The sequence below is a fragment of the Rhamphochromis sp. 'chilingali' genome, assembly GCF_963969265.1.
Source record: "Rhamphochromis sp. 'chilingali' genome assembly, chromosome: 8".
NCBI lineage: Eukaryota > Metazoa > Chordata > Actinopteri > Cichliformes > Cichlidae > Rhamphochromis > Rhamphochromis sp. 'chilingali'.
The window spans coordinates 31,185,204-31,202,216 of NC_137935.1; the positions used below are offsets into that span (position 1 = coordinate 31,185,204).

General features: G+C 41.1%; 1 protein-coding gene across 4 annotated transcripts in view; it reads right to left on the reverse strand.

Annotated features, from left to right (window-relative positions):
* The window catches only part of sik3 (SIK family kinase 3), a 39,738-nt gene extending 23,510 nt beyond the window's left edge, over nucleotides 1-16,228 (reverse strand). The window contains exon 1 of one of the 4 annotated variants that reach the window (XM_080888952.1): nucleotides 15,861-16,228. In XM_080888952.1, coding sequence (XP_080745078.1) covers nucleotides 15,861-16,226 — 366 coding nt within the window. In that variant the 5' untranslated portion in view covers nucleotides 16,227-16,228. The remainder of the gene's footprint in view (nucleotides 1-15,860) is intronic. The other 3 variants (XM_080888951.1, XM_080888953.1, XM_080888950.1) reach the window with 3 other exon arrangements.
* Nucleotides 16,229-17,013: the final 785 nt, after the last annotated feature.

Sequence of the window (17,013 nt, forward strand, 5' to 3'; positions counted from 1 at the left end):
ATGAGCAAGAAATACAAAAAATAATCAAAGTTTCAAAAAGCATCATGGGAAGCACTGAGAGTGGCTGCAGTGGAGCCCCCTCATTATGACTTCAGTCTTCTCCCTGATAGGAACAACAACAGCACGAACACACATGAGAAGTAGCCCACAGACCAGCCTGCAAAGCTCTGCGTAGGTCCAGCATACAGCAATCCCAGTCCCCTTAAGCCTTTCAGGTCCAGAGGCAGTTATAACATGTTTTAAGGTTGTGAGGAATGAGTAAAGGGTGCGGTTTCACACATGCCTTGCACTGAATATTTAGTATTAAGTGAAGAGAAATATTGGTGGCAGATACACAGAGGCAGAGAGAGAACAACTCTATAGAGAATGTTAGCGGGCGGGAAAAAACAAATGTATAATGTTAGACACACATACACGCGTCTGCTAAATGTCATTTGTACTAGTGAAGCAAAAGAAAACATTTAGTCACGTTTGACAGAAAACTCCAGATCATATTGGTCCCGCTCTGGAGCCTTGTCTCTCTCTCTCAGCACAGACAAAATCCGGCCCATGACAGGAGACTTTTTCCAGTTATTCGGTTAGTAATATCTTAAGAGTATAAAAACTGAATGTGTCCTTGCAGGAAGTAAGACATGGCTGCAACATGGTTTAACTCTTTATCCCATAAAGACATCTGATGACTGCTGCTGTACCCTTAGTTCTGAGACCTCAGTATATATCAATAAACACATGGTTTGGCAACCATTACAATTGTTTCTGGGGTTTTCCAAGGGTAGCTGTATAGGTAAAGACCTCCCTCACTAACCTCTGATGCACACAGAGTCATTTTGTTCTATAAGCAGGTCTGAAATGACACAAAAACTGATCAGATGAGAAAAGAGATTCAAGGGTTACTCCTAGTGAGCTTTCATGGGGTACGGAGTTAAGCACAGGGTGCATGAGATCTGGTTTTCATACCAAAAATTCAGTTACTTTCTGTTGTTGTTTGTTTTTAGCTGCTGTAAGACGTGCTTTTTCCCCATCTTGTCTGGTGGATGAGGTTCATTGCAGAGAGGTGATAACGAAGAGCTGTCCTTTTTTAATTCCCCGTTTTCTTAAATATTAGTTTCCCGAATTTTCCCTTGAGCAGCTTTCATTGCTTGAGATTACCACAGCTAGTAGAGTAGTAGAGTAGAGTATGTTCATTTTATTGTGTTAACAGGTTAACCAACTTGCCCTGAGGTGAGGTTAGCTCTAAGCTCGACTCCACTGCCAAGCATGCGACAAGTGCATGTCTGTAAAGTTCAGTTTCAACCTTCACTAGAGTTTGTGTACCGAAGCAGTTTTGGGATTTTCATCTGCTTTGATCCAATTTCCATGGCTATTTCTGCCAAAATACCTGCGCTCTCTCTCTCTCTCTCTCTCTCTCTCACATACACACAGGAAGACACACACACAGACACACGCACGCTCTCCTGGGAGGCCAGCTGCAATGAGACGAAGTGTCATATAGCCCTTCTGATCACAAGACAGTGACCTCAACACAGCACCATGTCCGAGCAGCTGATGCCCAGAAGAGGAGTCTGGACCCGTTACTACACACAGACACAGACAAGTTTCGGAGAACACAACAGTGTAACCACGAAGTGTTCAAGAAATGGCTCCTTTAGTATTTAGTGTAAAGCACCATTCATGACTCAGAGCTGGAGGAAGAGTACTTTCTATACCCAAATATTTTAGGATGTGCGTTTCAAAGTAACTGTTCCCAACTAATAACAACAGTAAATAAAAGTTGGTGCTCATGTAGATACAAAAAACTAAGCTTTTGATTTTATTTCATTTTAGTTATTTCACTGCGTCCACTGTTAAATGAACTTGTAACATGCAGCTCAGGAAAGGTTAAACATCATAATTCCGTTATAAGAAACTCAGTAATAAGCTAAGATGTAAAGTACATCCAAATCTTATCACTCTCCTTTATTGGCGGTTTCAGTTGTACAACAACGACTCTGCTACCGTATAGAGGACAGCAGGACTGAGATTATTGGGAGCTTGTTAGGAGCTTATACGCAAGTTAATGACACAGTGACTCTTAAATGTCTCCCTGCATAAACACAGTGGACACCAACACAGACACAAGAAGGACTGAAGTAAACACTGCTGCAACAACAATTTAAAGACCACAGCGCATTTCTTGTACTCCATCTTTGCTGTGAAACATGCCTGCCCTCATGCACACGTGTTTGTGGTTGCTGTTGTGTGGCGGGGAAATCTCATTGTCATTGGTTAGCAGTTACAGTAAAAATGCCTTCATTTTCAGCAATGCACTATTTATGGAAAAACATTACACTGTCTTATCTTGTGTATTACTGTACATCTACTATGGGCCACGATCTCTGTCATGCTGCTCATTTCTAAGAAACTGTGTACACAGAAAACCATAAATCAGCTTTTTCCAAGTTACGGAAAACACCCTCACTGTGATTCTTGAAAATACCATCAAGTCAACATTTTTGCCCAAGACACTGAAGATAACTGCATTTAGGCTGGATTCATGCCCTGATCACACTAGATAGTGTGCATCACAGATGGGCATTATCTGTAAGCTGCCAAAAACGATCAATATGGCATTTTAAACCCACTTTACACTGGGACTGGACAGCTGTGTTGAGGTGAGAGGAACTGGGCATCACTTCGCAACATTTTCCAAGTGTGCAACCCATCAGAACAACTCTGAAGAGACTAAAATTGTCTGAAGTTATCCTGGATTTTAAATAACACTGGATTCCTGCAGCCTATTTTTTATCCCGGCATTAACTGACATGAGCGACCATAAACACAATCAATGTATCTATATTGAATTGAAACAAACAGTGCAATCGACAGAAACACTAACCTCGCATGCCTTTGGTCAACAAGGTCTATCTTTGAGGAAGTAAAAGTCGTAAAAGGTTTCCGCGGGTGAAACTGTGGAAGCTTTTATTAACCTTCTATTAATGGTTGCCTGTAAATGCCTTTGTCTGCGGATCTCAGGCGGTCTCTCGCCCTTGTCAGTTTTCGGCTTGGTGCGGCTGAGGTGTAGGTGGCATTTGGCTTCGGTTCTCCATTGTTCTCTCTGGTGCTAATGTGCTAGTCTCAAGACTGCTTGACTTCCACACCGACGTCTGCTCAGCCAAGAAGTGTATTCTGCTACAGTAAATTGAAACAGTCTTGCTGACCACGCAAAGCACTTTAGACTACACGCCACATTTAACCATACATTCATACTGTTCTTATTCTCCACACTTCAAGCACTTTATCAACAAGACAACCACAAACTATTCAGAATCGCCAATTAAGCTAACACGAATGTGTCTGGACAGCGCTGAGGGGTTTACAAGCAAGCCAGTCAGAGCATCTCTACTGGAAAAACTGTTTGATGACACCATTTTTAAATTGCCCTCAAGCATGTTTTCGGCATCATCTTCTGTTAAAAAAAAACAAAACAGAGAGTGCAGGGAAATACCTGACAACATATCTATAGAGAACCTACAGATAACATGAATGACGAGCTATGCTCTGTGATGCCTGTTCGCGTAGCTTTCAGGATCCTTTAGGACTTGAACTTGAAAACATCCATGCATGACTCAACTATGATTCTAAAAAGCAGAACTTGGTTTATGTAATGTCTACAGTGGGAAGCCAGGGAAAGTGCATCTTGTGTGCTCATCTGTGTTCTCACACACACACACACACACACACACACACACACACACACACACACACACACACACACACACACACACACACACACACACACACACACACACACACACACACACACACACACACAACATGGTGTGGTGTTAAACTGTATGAGGTTAACCTTCATCGACAGCAGACACAGATTACGACACCCACAGAGGGAATAATGCTCAGGCTTAACCCACATCAGCATGTGAAGGCGTTTTAACTCACATGCACACAAAAACCCCAGCTCAACTGATAACCTGCCATCCAATGTTTGCTGTTAAATCTCATATTTTCAAATATAAACACTATAAAACTGAGTCTGAGTCTTGCATGCTTATGTCACAAAGACATCACGCACCATGAGGCCACGTCAGGTCAGCACAAATGGCGTTGCTCTGGCTATGCTAGGCATGAGCACGCACAGTGATGTTACAGGCACAATGAGTCAGCAGCACAATGCCTTTCAGAGGTGTTTTACTGGTGTGTTGTGCACTTGTATGAGTAAATGTGTCGAAATGACTCAGCTGAGTGTGTTGAGCTGAAAGTACAAGAAAGGGGACATGCTACAGCGCAGAGAAAAAAACTGGACATCACATTCATCTGCCAATTTGGCAGCTTTTTCCCCTTCTTAAATAGCAAAGCAGGCATTTTATGGTGACTAAACTCTGTGGGATAGAAATACCTCATCGTGAGTAGCATTCACCACTGAGCTTTGATGAACACAGACATCACAAGAACCACTCCTCCGAAGCTTAATAACTATTTTATTCGATTTTTATTAATGACATTTTTATATCAGAAGTAGAAATTGGAATTAATGCATACTTTACAAGGAGACGCCACCTGAAACAGCATCAGTCTGCATTAGGCCTGTTCGAATGAACGATCAGCTTGGGGATTGGCAATGTTCAGAGTAAGTGGCCACTATCAGCTTCTTTTTTTTAATGTCTTAAAAAATATTATTATTAAATTAATATCCAATTTAATTTGACCCGTCATAGTTTTGCATCAGCATTCTATGACTATAACTGCTACTTGCAACACCTACACAGTAGACTTGAATAGTCCAGAGCAGCAAGTCTTTTGTGGCATGCTCAGCTAAACGCAGTTTTCAATGTGCCTGATTACCATAGACAGCACAAAAGATGGAGGTAACGACCATGCCATCCCCGGTGGCTTTGGACTCCACATTTTGAAGGCTCAACAACAATCTTTCTTTAGCATTAAAAGTGGAGACAACACGTCCTTCATCAGGATGCTACAAACATACAGACACATCTATATAACATTCAAATCAAATTTAACCAGCAACATACTTACTAAGACTGCAGTCAAAAACTGAACAGGTGCCATGCAAAGACACATATGCTGGCCAAGGCACAGAAAACTGCTAATTACTGGAAGAAATGTAACACCAATTACATGCAAGTAATTGTACTGTCCTGTTAAATTATGCTATTAACTTTTCACAAGGGTGGGATTAATAATGTTTGCTGCATAGCTCCCAAAACTAACGTGGGTGTTTTTTTACGACCTAAACCCACTAGCTGCTACCTTAATGATAACTTAACAGACAGTTAGTGTGGGTGATTGATAGTGAAAAGCTAACTTTAGCATGTGTACACCATTGTGCATGTTGAACATACTGTGAACTTCCCATGTATTTACTGCAAATATAGTAACCAGTTATCCATCCTTTATTTAACATCATTGCTCTCTGCAGCACTGCACATATAAATACGCTAAACATGTTACTGTCTTTACTGTCTGTTTATATTGAGAACAAGAAAACAAAACAGAGCCCAATTTCCTGTATTTGGACACATACTTGGCCAGTAAAGCAGATTCTGATAGCTGTTAAATGCTTCGATGCTGGTGAAATGAGAGCCTTATTGACATCTCATATATTCTATAAAAGTGTTGTGAACTTCACTTAGTTCAGCAGCTAGTGAGGAGTGGGTCTGTGTGTAATGCTACTGTGTGAACTTGTGTCTCAAGTGGAAGAGGCAAAGATGGCACTGATGGCATCAAAACCACTGCAAATGAGCATCTAATCCAATAGTAATTTTTGGTGTTGAATAGTAACTGTGCATATGCTTTTTAATGATGTAAACTTGGGCAACACCTGGGGAACTCAAGTTTTTGGCATTTTTGCATCGGCTTTATTTTTCAGCTCTAGAAGCTGCCTCCTGGCATTTACTTAGACCATCTATGCAAAGACACAAACCTATGCAAATCTGTGACCATCAAAGCAAAAAAGGGAGTAAAGGAGTAATCACTGGGCGATTGTGGCTCAAGAGTTGGGAGGTCGCCTTGTAATCGGAAGGTTGCCGGTTCGAGCCCCGGCTCTGACAGGCTCGGTCGTTGTGTCCTTGGGCAAGACACTTCACCCGTTGCCTACTTGTGGTGGTTAGAGGGCCCATTGGCGCCAGTGTCCGGCAGCTTCGCCTCGGTCAGTGCGCCCCAGGTGGCTACAATGTAGCTTGCCATCACCAGTGTGTGAATGTGTGTGTGAATGGGTGGATGACTGGATGTGTAAAGTGCTTTGGGGTCCTTAGGGACTAATAAAGCGCTATACAAATACAGGCCATTTACCATTTACTTCCTGCTAAGTTCTGAAAGTATGTTACTGAGTCGTTCACCCATTTCCAAAGTGCAACCAGTAACTGGAAGTTAGTAGTTCTCCCTTTGCTCCAAAAACACTCCATAAACTGTATTCACACATGTAACATGAAGCAAAATTTCTCCTTGGGTTTGTCTGCACACAACCATTAGACTTGTCCTTGGAGAAACAACACACATTTCTCCTGATAATGCCTGATGTTGAGCTGATGGTTCCACTGATATAGAAACCAGTACAACTAAATGCAGTAGCCTTTCTTCTACTAGGACCAGTGCCAACTACAAGCCCTGTGTGTGAGAGCTTTATCCATCATACAGGTAAGAGGCTACAGAACAGGGACTTTGCATGCACTCTGAGGCAGAGCCGTAGCTGATTTTATAATTCGACAGGAACACAATGTGATCGTATTGACGAAGCCTCGAGTGCCCTCAAACGTGCGCCGCACAGTCACACACATTCTGGTGCGTGTTCTTCCTCTTTTGAAGCTGCAGATTCACTGAGACGCAGGAGAAGACAACTACAGGGCAGGAAAATAAGTCAGGCAGAAACGTAGCCTTTGTCGTATTACTCACCCAAATGAAATCACATTCGGGCATGTGTATGTGTGTCTGTGAGAAAGCGAGAAGGATTGCTGTATCTTTGAGAGCTGTGTGTGAGTGTACTGAGGGAGTGAGTGAAATTGTTACACAGTACATTAGGCCTGTTACCTAACGCTTGCCATCCTGTCGGCCCCCTTCCTCTTGCTTGTTTCTTACCAAGAGCACAGGGGAGGAAAAGGGGGACAACACAGGAAAAAGGACAGAAGGACATGGGGAAAGGCCTGCTTCCCTAAGAAACACACAGGTCAGGGTGTGCCACACAGCACCGTGTACCTATCATGACACTTTGCAGTTATTTCAATGACAAAGAAACCAAGGACCCAGTCCGTCTGATAATAGAAGCGCACTTTGTTCATGGCAGACAAAGACCATAGCCAATGGTAAATCACTCGCATTCAAAATTGGTGGTTGGGGTCTGGAACCACCATCATCACGACTGAAACCATGGAAACCAGTTAAGACTTCAATGAAGCGACCTTTCTCCAACTAGGAGCCTTGGCAACACACTAGGGCTGCTCGATTATGGCAAAAATGATAATCACGATTATTTTCACTGAAATTGAGATCACGATTATTTGACGATATTTATTTAACCCTTTAAGACCTACTATAGAACCAAGTCCACCAGAGCTTATATTATTTTTATTTATTTTTTTTACATGCTGTAGTGCCATTTGTGGGAGCATTTCAAGTTGCTATACATCAATACAACTGTTATAGCCCATATTTTAATAATATGTCTGCATTAAGTGCATAGTAATTACATAAATTGCAAAAAAGTGCAATAAACTACAAAAAAAATTGAAAATCGCTTTTGTTTTGTTTACATATATTTCTACTTGGAGAAGTTTAAGAGGTTTATCCCTCAAAACTTTAAATACAATAAAGTTGCAAAAAATAGTTTCCCACCACAGGAAATTTATTTTGAGTGTCTTCATAGTTTTATTTTGGAGATACAGCAATTTTTATATACTGCAGGAAAAACAAAAAACAATCCTATGATGCAAATTTGCAAAGAAAACAGCATGTGCATCATTTCACTGTGGGAAGTGTTACGAACAGCTGATAGGAACGGCAAAGCGTGTTTCTGGAATATTATGTTTTTGTTCCTGCAAGCGCTTTTTATGCAATTTTTGCAAAGCTATATGTGGAACGAAACCGTGACCGAGGACAAGCTGATGGCATCAGATGTAAGTACAACTCCTCCGGTTTCATATGCAAAACAAATTATTGCGCTAGCTTACACGGTTCAGGTTCTACAGGGATTTAAAAATAGTTACGCAAAACGGAGCATGCTGCTCTGACCGGCTTTAAAGGGTTAACAATGACTTTAAAAAAATAATATAAAATAGTGTGCAACACCACTGAAGTTTTTTTTTTTTAACTCTTTTCAACCAACGGCAGTCACTCTCCTCTCCAAATAACTATAGCTTTCCGAGCTTCCCTCGGGTCCTCTTAATCAGCGGTCTCCACCCTTTTTTGCGCCACGGACCGGTTTATGCCCGACAATATTTTCACGGACCGGCCTTTAAGGTGTCGCGGATAAATGAGGGAGGGGCTAATAATCGGCTCAGTCATTTTTAATGATCGTTGAAAGCCCAGATCGTAATCGTGATTAAAATTCGATTAATTGAGCAGCCCTACAACACACAGTCGCTGCTGACAACAAGCAGCACTTTGGATGATGACGGCACAGAGTTGTGATTTTTAACTGCTGGCTTCCTGTGCCTACAACTCAACCCGCTGCAGAAAAAGCCCAACTCGACTTTATTTTTAACCAGATCAAACAAGACCACTGATCACACCTCCTTCATCATGATGCTACACACACGCATATAACATTCAAATCAAATTTAACCAGCAACCTGCCTGTTAAAGCATCACACAGACTAAGACTGGAGGTTTTTGTTGTGATCGGTGATTTGCAATAACCATGTTTACAATTCAAATAAATAAAGGTTTGTCATGCAGATAAAACGGACACTATTTGGTGCTGCATTCTGCACTCCGAGTTCATCATATGTCCTTGGGTCGCACATCAATAAATTATTAGCGATGACCTCTTACCTAGAAACCAGCAAGGACCAAAGACACTGTAGTAGCAAAGATGAAACGTTTCACTGATTCTAATTAATTAAATGTGCATAAACAGTCAATTCCATAAAACATCTGACGGGCACTGTTAAAAGGATATGCAAAAAGGATGTGCAAATTTGCCACCTGTTAAAGCGGTCTGCACTGTAAACACAAGGTGACCACCTCAAAGCCTGCACCCTTATGTCCTAAGCTAACAGGAAAATTGTCCATCTCTATGATATACAAGCAACATATGCATTTGTTTTTCATCGTGTCTATATAAATCCTAAATCACTCTTTGGAATCTTTTTTATAAAATGTATTCAAGATTTTAATGACATGACATTTTGTTTACAAATATCTACAAATTAAACATATTTGTTTTAGTTTGTCAGTTTGACATAGAAAGTAGGGCGGGGCCATATCATACCGTTCACGGTAATACCGGTATAATGTTGGGCAACGATAGGAAAATGAAATATTGCGATAGAATATGGGTAAAACGCGCATGCGCAGTGCCTTTGTTTTCATACGCACATGGCAGAAAAAGGGTGCCGGCGACAGAGAATGAGAAAGGCGAAAGCAGATCGTTGAATGAAACCGATGAACCAGAATTGGTTTGTAAAAATGCTGCAACTTCAGTGATGTGGAACTGGTTTAGCTTTCGTCCGTCAGATACACAACAAAGCACTATTTTGGTGGCGCATGCTAGCGGGCCGTTGTTATTACTGTGTTTTTTGGAAAATACAGCACACTTAAAATCAATCATTCGATTTTTCTGAAAATCGACAGTGCCCCTTATAATCCCGTGTGCCTTACGTATGAATTCTGGTTGTGTTTACTGACCTCGAAACGATTTTATGTTGTACACGACGCTCGAAAAACAGTCAAATGTTTTAGTACAACTTTGCTAAGCTACAAATCCCGTAGGCAGGAGCCTCGCGGAGTGATACGTACTGTGCTTCAGCATAGTATTACGGTATTGTGTGTGTATAACCTCTTTTTAAGTTTTGTGAATATTATACATGGTTATGCTGAGGATATGTTGGCCAATTTCCACTGGAAATGCCTTTTGGTTAAACTGTCAGCAAGGAATTTGCATTTACAATGTTAACTTTTTATATAACTTTAATGCACATAAAAAACAGCTTCTTGTTTAAGTGAAAATACGTTGATTTTTTTTTTTTTTTTTTGCACTAATAAAGTTGTGGAGTTGTAAAGTATCTTGTCTCGTGTCAATTATATCGTCAGTTATATCGTTATCGCAAATTTTCAAATGTATATCGTGATAAATATTTTTGGTCATATCGCCCTGCTCTAATAGAAAGCAATTTAAAGTTGTGATCTTACTACTTTCTTAGATCACACTTTAAAACGAGTGTGCGTGTCTATGTATTCTTTACATTTCAGCAAGTGCTCTTTCAAAACACTTTGCGTTTCAGTGAGTGTGTATTGCTAACATGGGAAGGAAAGCTGGTGGTAATTTTGGAGGAATCTGAATAAGTGATTCTTCAGAAATATAAATAATTGAACAAATGACATTAAGGTGACTCCTTTAGGTGTGGAGCGACTGATAATGACAACAGTGCATCACAAAGATGGCCGTGCAGAGATAGGGATGGATTCTATTGGAGAACAAAAGCTTAAAAACATCAGTCACCGTCACCTAAATCACCTACAGTGTGGGGTTGTTAAAACAGAATCAACACTGCAGTACTTTGTAAGCTCTGCAACTGGAAATGTCTTTTCAAATCAGCTCAACCTGCAGTGCTCCGGCTGTTTCCTGTACTGTGTTTACTGTAACACGGAATTATCTCATATCATTTGATATGCCAGTTGTAAACTCTTGATGTGGACCCAATATCAAAGTTAGACCCCCTTCTGGTTTGGATCTTCATTCTTTCATTTGAGAATAAACGCGTATTAACTGCTTATTAAATGTTGTTTTAGTATCAGAATAAACAAGATCAGAAAGTCTAACCTAAAACTCTCTTTGACTTGCTAGTAGGGCTGGGCCATATTATACCGTTCACGGTAATACCGGTATAATGTTAGGCAACGATAGGAAAATGAAATATCGCGATAGAATATGAGTAAAACGCGCATGCGCAGTGCCTTTGTTTTCATACGCACATGGCCGATTGTTGAGTGAAACAGATGAACCAGAATTGGTTTGTAAAAATGGTGCAACTTCAGTGATGTGGAACTGGTTTGGTGTTTGTCCGTCAGATACACGACAAAGCACATTTTTTTGCAGAACATGCAAGCGGTCGTCGTTATTGTCGTATTTGTCGGACTAAGATGCTCTTAAATCTGGGAGTAATCTGGGTCCTAAACTCCGTATGCTTCAGGTCAAACGAACACTGCAGCATCACTGAGAGTTAAAAACTGTCTAAATTCTTTCATCTTTAATAAAACGATCAGCATTGCTGCTTTACCAGGTGTAACTATGAAGTTTAACTTCCAGGCATCCATGAAAACAAAAGTTATTACATTTAACGGAGTTAGAAGTTAGCAGGAAGCTAGCGGAAGTTAGCTCGCTAGTTTCGCTAGTTTCCTAAGCATGATATAGCATGTTCTGACTGAGAGATTTCTGAAAAAAATCAAACGTACAGCTCTGCTATCACTTCCAACATAAATGAAGACAGGAAACTAAACAGCAGTGACGTTTGTAGGGTTACTGAAGTTTGGCTAGCTGGTATATAATGATGTGCTACGTGATCGCTAGCGACACAGCTATGTTAGCATAACATAAACAGTGAAGCTGGAGGATGAACACTAACACGTTTCCACTTATAAAAGTTAACGTTAAGGTTCCGGATAGTTAGAGACAAATGCAATCGCATGGCAGGATGCTGTAAACGGACCAAACTTCAGTCAGGAGAACAACTGAGATAATCCATCCACAATACAAGGTTAGTCATTAATGTACTGCAACAACATGGGAACAGAGCAGCTGCCAGAGAATTCAACATTAATGAATCAATGGTACAGAAGTGGAGGAAGCAAGAAGAATGAGTTTAATAAAGTTTGATTTATCTGACTGCTTTATTTCGCTTAATGTGCCTTATAATCCCGTGCACCTTATGGTCCAAAAAATACGTACTGCACACTGCAGTTTAATGTTGCAAAGGACCTCTTTTTAACTTCAGTGGATATTATACATGGTTATGCTCAGGATATGTCAGCCCATTTCTACTGGAAATGCCTTTTGGTTAAACTTTCAGCAAGGAATTTGCATTTGCACTGTTACATTTTTATAAAGCTTTAATGTACATAAAAACCAGCTTCTTGTTTAAGTGAAAATAAATGGAAGGTTGTCTTTTTGCGCTAGTAATGTTGTGGAGTTGTATTTTGTCTCGTATCAATTATATCATCAGTTATATCGTTATCGCAAATTTTCAAATATATATCGAGATAAATATTTTTGGCCATATCGCCCTGCTCTACTTGCTAGCTCCTGTGTCTTATCAAACCTAAGTGAGAACACATCGGTAGCTACCAGGTGTATCCGCAGCAAGCCTGTGGGTGTCCCCGGTCCTGTCCTATGTATGCTCCAATCAGGCACCAACCTCACCTAAACCAAACAGCGCTGTAGCAAGAGCACATCTAGTGTGGACTAAATCTACTATGTGCTACATATGAGACAGTATAAAGTCCGAAAACACTAAAACTTAATTCGCCTGACACTCTCCGAAATGTCCGTGGGAAAACAGTGACCAAGATTAAATGAACAGATGTAGCATTTCAAATAAAATTTCTCATATTTATTTGAGGTAAAAGCTTTCAAATAATTGATGAATTAGCTTTTACATTATTCGATTATCGAGTCATGCGTTGCTTGAGAAAAGTTTGAGGAGCAATGTTCAAGGCCAAGCAATCAAACAAGTACAGTGTTAATTATATTTTATAAAATGACTGACCAAAGAATTGTTTTAATTAGTTACATCTTAATACACGTTAATTAGGCATTAGTTAATGCCTATTATACCTAACTACATGAGTATATCCTGCTTGCTAGTTTAAATGTTTACATATTCATTATTATTATTTCTATTAGATGAAGGCACATTGGATATTTTTGTAAATAAGGGCAAATCAAATGGCTCTTATTGTTGCTATAGTTGAAAAGAATTTAAAAATAAAAGCAAAACTCAATGATGGGTCACAGTTTACTTAGTCCCCAAAATTCACAGAACTATGAGTAACAGATTTAGTCTACAATGGGTAGTTTACAGTGTCACAGTATCAGAGAGGACTAATAGGTTTTATTAATGAGCCACGGCTAGCAAGGATGTTTGTGGATACCCTGAGCAGTAAAGCCAACATTTATCCACAATGCTAGCAGCAACATGTGACACAAACTGCGTGAGTGTAACAACTCTCTTGTTTTGACTTCCACCTCACAAACTGATCTTGTCTGGGTGAAATGAACTTTCACTATTACGACATCAAGGTGCACCACACCAATTGTTTGCTTCTCAAGGTCTGTGCTGTGTGACTGCCTCCGTTTTACTAAGCATGTAAGCCAAAAGCCCCAGATTTCCACAAATGTGCACGGCAAAAACCCAAGTTGAAGTGCTATTGGGAAATTAAACTCTGAACTAATTGCCCATCGAATTGCTCAGATTTTATAAAACATCAGAGGGGGAAATGAGGCTTCGAAAAGGGACCATCCCTTTCTGTGCTTGTGAGCCACAGAGTATAAATATCCAGGTCCTCTTCTGTGTGACTGCACTGCAGGATATCACGCAGCTCCATCTGAGAACGGGGGGAGTTGTTAGGCTGTTTATGACTAGTCAGCATTTCTCTTCAGATCGTTATAGAACCTGGGCCATGAAACAAAGCTACCCGTGCGCATTTCATCTGATGGCTGATTACCATATCCATATTCATGATAACTACGGGCACGTTAAAGCACGCTGCTACTCTTCTGATATCCGTAAGCCAAGTGGGGACGCTGAAACCCCTGCGATTGTTGGTGGAAATTATGAGGTTACTGCGACCAACCATCAACAGACAGAAAACAGGGCTTATTTCATTCTCTCAGTGATTGTCATCTCTCAGGCTCAGACAGACACACATCAATACAAGTGAAAACAATAGACATTGTATTGTTATTGGAGGAAACTAACAACATCTCCCATAAATTCTGGCCTCTACATATCATAGTCAAACACACACACAGGTAGTCTTTCGAGCAACATCCCCAGGATTAAAAACATCTCCACGGCTCACCGACCCTTGTGTATTTTGTCATGAAACTAAATGGAGGGTTCAGTCTCTATGTGACGCAAAGCATCCAAATGCCCCGTGTCTACTCGTCTGTGTGTATGTCAACAAAAACACCAAGGTAAAGCTACACACTTGGCAGCTTTGACATACCTCTATTTATATCATCTCAATAAAAGGCTCTTCATCATATATTGCAGGCACCGCTTTCAGTAATCGAAGCCCTGAGTGTTCACCTGCACATCGATCACTACTGATCCCAATACTCCCGATAACCTAAGGAAGGATTTTTAACGCTGCTATACTAATCTGCTGCAAATCACAGTTAGTATTAGAAGAGACCTCAATGACGCATCTGTTGTCAAATATGCCAGCAAAGGCCTTCTGATTTGTTTGGCACTTTTTAAGGTTACATTACCAACACAGCTGATAACCCAGTGGCAACAGACTGCTCAAAGACAAATAAAGCCTTACAAAAACTCAGGCACCGCACGCGATAGGTCAGCAAAACTTCAAAACAATACTCAGAATTTGTGAGTGCTGCCTTTTCTTTGTAATGCCCCCAAACGTGTCGCAAACAATAAGATTTTTTTAAAGCACTGAGTTGCGGCCAACTTCAGTGTAAGGCTGAAAGGCATCTACTCATGAAGGATGATTTTGTGTTTCATTAATTTTCTGACAGTAGCATCTGCCATTAACTATGCCAATCGTTCAGTATATTTCAAACTGTCGCACACACCATGCAAACGCGTTTATGTTCCACTTAAAACTGTATAGTGACCATTCTGAAAACACTTTCATTTTTTTGGCCAATGTCAATATTTTCCTGTCCACGAGGACTCAACGCGCTGTCATCTAGCTATTAAACCTGATATCTAGTACTACAAAATCTGATATGTACAGCTGAAAATGTTCCAACAAACTGGTTAAGGTGTACGAACGTATCTTTACGCGAAACGGTACATGTTAAGTAGCTTGTTCACCCAATTCTTTAAACAGTTAAGTTTATTTTAAAGCCCACAGTCTTTAGCTTTCCTATAATATAGTGTGACAAAGTTTCGATGGTACTTTATTGGGGAATTCCTAAGAGGGATATTAAATCTTGGGCCAAACACAAACCTATCAAGTTTGGAAGTTCACGGTTAACTTAACAAAAACAATTGCCCAAACTTTTCTTTCATCCTTGACGGACTGGCATCTTTCTCAGAGGTATCTAAGTTGTACTAACCGGGTAATTAGCCATCAAGCTAAGCTAGCTACTAGAAAATCGACTCGTCTTTTTTATCTTCGTCGATACCCTTCTCTCTGTCCTTTGCGCTTTGCTACACATTAACCTCGGGCCTTTTAAGCTTTCAGAAAAAGCACTACAAGTGGATAGATGCGAGCTATTATTTACGTTGTGATAAATAAATCTGGATCCAGTAGCTAACGGTGGTGTCCCGTGTCGAGCGGACCTCCGCTACACCGAGCAGCGGTGTCACCATAGCGGGCTGGCCGCTGCTGTCTCCCGAGCCTGAAGGCCCCACCGTCATTCTACTAAAGCAGCCGAAAAGGCTCAGAATAAATCAATGACAACTTATAATTGTTCACCTCTGATACTCGGACATCAATTGTCTTACCTTTGCTTTAGTAATGATGTGTGTGGCCAGTTTAACAACCGCGAAATTTCCCTTCCCGATGGTCCGCTCGATTTCGTAGTGGCCCACTCGGGCTGGGGGTGGCCTGGGGACCGAAGTGTGGCCAGGATTTGTGATGCACCCAGTGGCTGTGCTGGTACGACCGGAGTGGCTGATCCCGGAGGATGGCTGGGCTCGGTTCTGGGAGCCCATGCCTGCGTGGGTCGGTCGGGCAGAGTGCGTAATCCCGGCCGCTGCGGACCCAGCAGCACCTCCGCTTGACACGGCCGCCATCTTCTCGCCTCTCTGCGGGAACAACAAGCAGCCGTGCGCAGCGCGCATCGCGGGCACGCCCCCGCCCTGCGTCATTTTACGTAGAAAGCTCTTCCGCAGCGCCCTCTCTAGGTTGTAACCATAGTAACGAGCGGCGTAACAAATGACTTCATCCAGAGAAACGTATTGTGGTTGCCCTGGTGACAAAGAAGTGCGCATTATCACTCCGGTTCCCATGATTCAGTGATTCCTTGCAAAGTGCTGCGTTCTGTATGAGCAGACGGTTTTTAAAGTGTTTAAAGGTGTACGCCGCTTTACCCTTACAATGGCGGACGAGAACAACGGTCGCTTTGTTATTCCACTGCAATACAAATATACATCTGATATGAGTATGTTTCACAAAAATATGACTACAGTTTCTAACAGCTGAATGCCATGAAGAGATCCCAAATAGAAAAATTACAGCCATTATGGCGGTCGTCCACAGGCACTGTATTAGCTATTTTGGCTGGGTTTTTTTGTTTTTTTGTTTTTGTCTTCGATAAATTACTAAAAACGTGTACTTAAACAACAAAAAAACAAGCAAACCTTTAACTTCCCCCAGAGATGTAGGTGTCTTTATAATGCTGATAAATGGCCCTGACCTTCTGAGGAGGCTTTGATAAGATCTCTTAATGAACACAGAATCATTAAATCAGCGATTAGCTGTACTTCCGTGGTGACTGGCCTGCACTCATACGAAAACATAATCACTGTGTCCCCACCACAAGCGTGCAGTGATACCTGCACAGTGACATAATAATAATTATGCAAAACTAAATGTATGTATGCGAAAGAATAAAAAGATAAATAAGCGGGGTCACTCACACCATTTATAGAAAGA